General features: G+C 45.6%; 1 protein-coding gene across 1 annotated transcript; it reads right to left on the bottom strand.

Annotated features, from left to right (window-relative positions):
- Positions 1-7: 7 nt before the first annotated feature.
- LOC116380561 (collagen alpha-3(VI) chain-like) lies at positions 8-2,116 on the bottom strand (the record flags this gene model as incomplete). Its single annotated transcript, XM_031842463.1, has 2 exons — positions 845-2,116; positions 8-605 (listed from the first exon to the last, which is right to left on the bottom strand). Coding segments are annotated over exons 1-2 (1,121 nt in total), but the record flags the coding sequence as incomplete, so codon positions are not given.
- Between the last annotated feature and the right edge of the window lie 7 nt (positions 2,117-2,123).

The following is a 2,123-nucleotide window of genomic DNA, read 5'->3' on the forward strand; positions in this document are numbered from 1 at the left end:
CATACCGAGTACAGTTGGGGATTCTGGGGTGATGTCAATAACCACAGCCTCCAAGGAGGACTGGAGTTGCTCTAGGATATGGGGAAGGTCAGTGAACTCAGACACTGAGAGAGCAGAATTGGCATGGTGGGATATCTTCTGCAGTTCTCTGCTATCAGAGCTTCTGGTTCCAATTGTAAAGGTCAAGACACCCAGCTGTTTGAGAGCAGAGGCTGCTGCATCAACACTGTCAGAAGACCCTTCCCCACTTATCAATATCAGGACTTGTTTAACTCCTTCCAGGCGCCTGCTTCCGGCAGAGGGAGTGAAGACAGTATCCCTCACGTACTGGAGAGCTGCTCCAGTGTTGAGGGGTCTTCCACCTATGTGCCTCAAACCTCTGACAATGTCAAGGATCTCACTTTTTGTTGTGTACCTGTTCAGATAGAACTGGACAGCTGGATCTTTGCTGTACTGAACCACTGAGACACGGTCTGTGTTATCATCCACACTCAGTCGTTCTATTACTCTTTGGACAAAGTCTTGGATAGCTGGGAATCCAGTCCTAGTCCCATTAGATCCATCCAACAAGAAAACAACATCCCTTCCTTTTGGCTGTCTCTCCACTAGGGAACATATAATTTGAAACACATATGTATTTATTTCATGCGTCAAAAGTTTTCCGTGAAAAAAGTCTTATGATGAAAGTTCCCCTTAAGGTTTACAAGATTAGCTGTATTAATACTGGCACGACTATTTTGGCAGAAGGAGACTGGCTGAACTTGACTTTCCGTAATATACACTAACACAGTTCATATTGTGTCACACCATGATCTTGGAATGTAAAATTCAGTCACTTTCTCACCAGTTACTGTTGGAATCAAGGGCGTGGCCCTCAGTAGCGCTGTGCTTATTAGAGAGAGGAGCTGTTCTTGGACATTCTGGAGGTCAGTGAACTCAGACACTGAGAGAGTGTAATTAGGGTCATATGATATTTTTTGCAGCTCTCCACTGTCAGAGCTCCTTGTTCCAATGCCAATCACAAAGATGCCCTGCTGTTTAAGAGCAGAGGCTGGAGTATCTATATCGTCAAAAGACCTTCCACCCTTCAGCAAGATCAACATCTGTGGAACACCTTGCAGGCGCCTACTCCCGGAGGAGTTTGTAAATACATTATCGCTGACGTATTGTAGGGCAGAACCGGTGTTGAGGGGACCGCCTCCTCTGGGTCTCAGCCCTCTTATGGAGTCCACAATATCCTCTCTTGTTGTGTATGTTTTCAGATAGAAATGGACCTCTGCATCTCTGCTGTACTGGACTACAGAGACACGGTCTTTGTTTTCTCCCACATTGAGTTTCTCTACCAGTTTCTCTACGAAATCACGCATGGCGGGGAAGCCATTCCTTGTGCTATTAGAACCATCCAGAAGGAATACAATATCTTTTTTGCCAGTTTCAACTAAGTAAAGACAGGAAGACAAAAAATAAAAACATTTGTAAAAAGTAAGCTCCTGGACCAATCTTAAAGTGGTGAGGTATTTTTTTTAAAGCACCTAGCACTGCCTACGCTGAGGTTAAACAGTGGGAAAGAGCAGCACTGCCTCTATTTTAAACCACACGTAGAGCTAAACAGGAATTGCACTTGATTTATTTCCCTCTGTGTAGGCGAAACAAGTCAGGTAGTTTTTCTGGCCAGCATTAGGAAGTGCTTGTCAACATACCGAGTACAGTTGGGGATTCTGGGGTGATGTCAATAACCACAGCCTCCAAGGAGGACTGGAGTTGCTCTAGGATATGGGGAAGGTCAGTGAACTCAGACACTGAGAGAGCAGAATTGGCATGGTGGGATATCTTCTGCAGTTCTCTGCTATCAGAGCTTCTGGTTCCAATTGTAAAGGTCAAGACACCCAGCTGTTTGAGAGCAGAGGCTGCTGCATCAACACTGTCAGAAGACCCTTCCCCACTTATCAATATCAGGACTTGTTTAACTCCTTCCAGGCGCCTGCTTCCGGCAGAGGGAGTGAAGACAGTATCCCTCACGTACTGGAGAGCTGCTCCAGTGTTGAGGGGTCTTCCACCTATGTGCCTCAAACCTCTGACAATGTCAAGGATCTCACTTTTTGTTGTGTACCTGTTCAGATAGA

The sequence above is a fragment of the Anarrhichthys ocellatus genome, unplaced genomic scaffold (assembly GCF_004355925.1).
Source record: "Anarrhichthys ocellatus isolate YVR2014 unplaced genomic scaffold, GSC_Weel_1.0 scaffold7711, whole genome shotgun sequence".
NCBI classification, from domain to species: Eukaryota; Metazoa; Chordata; class Actinopteri; order Perciformes; family Anarhichadidae; genus Anarrhichthys; species Anarrhichthys ocellatus.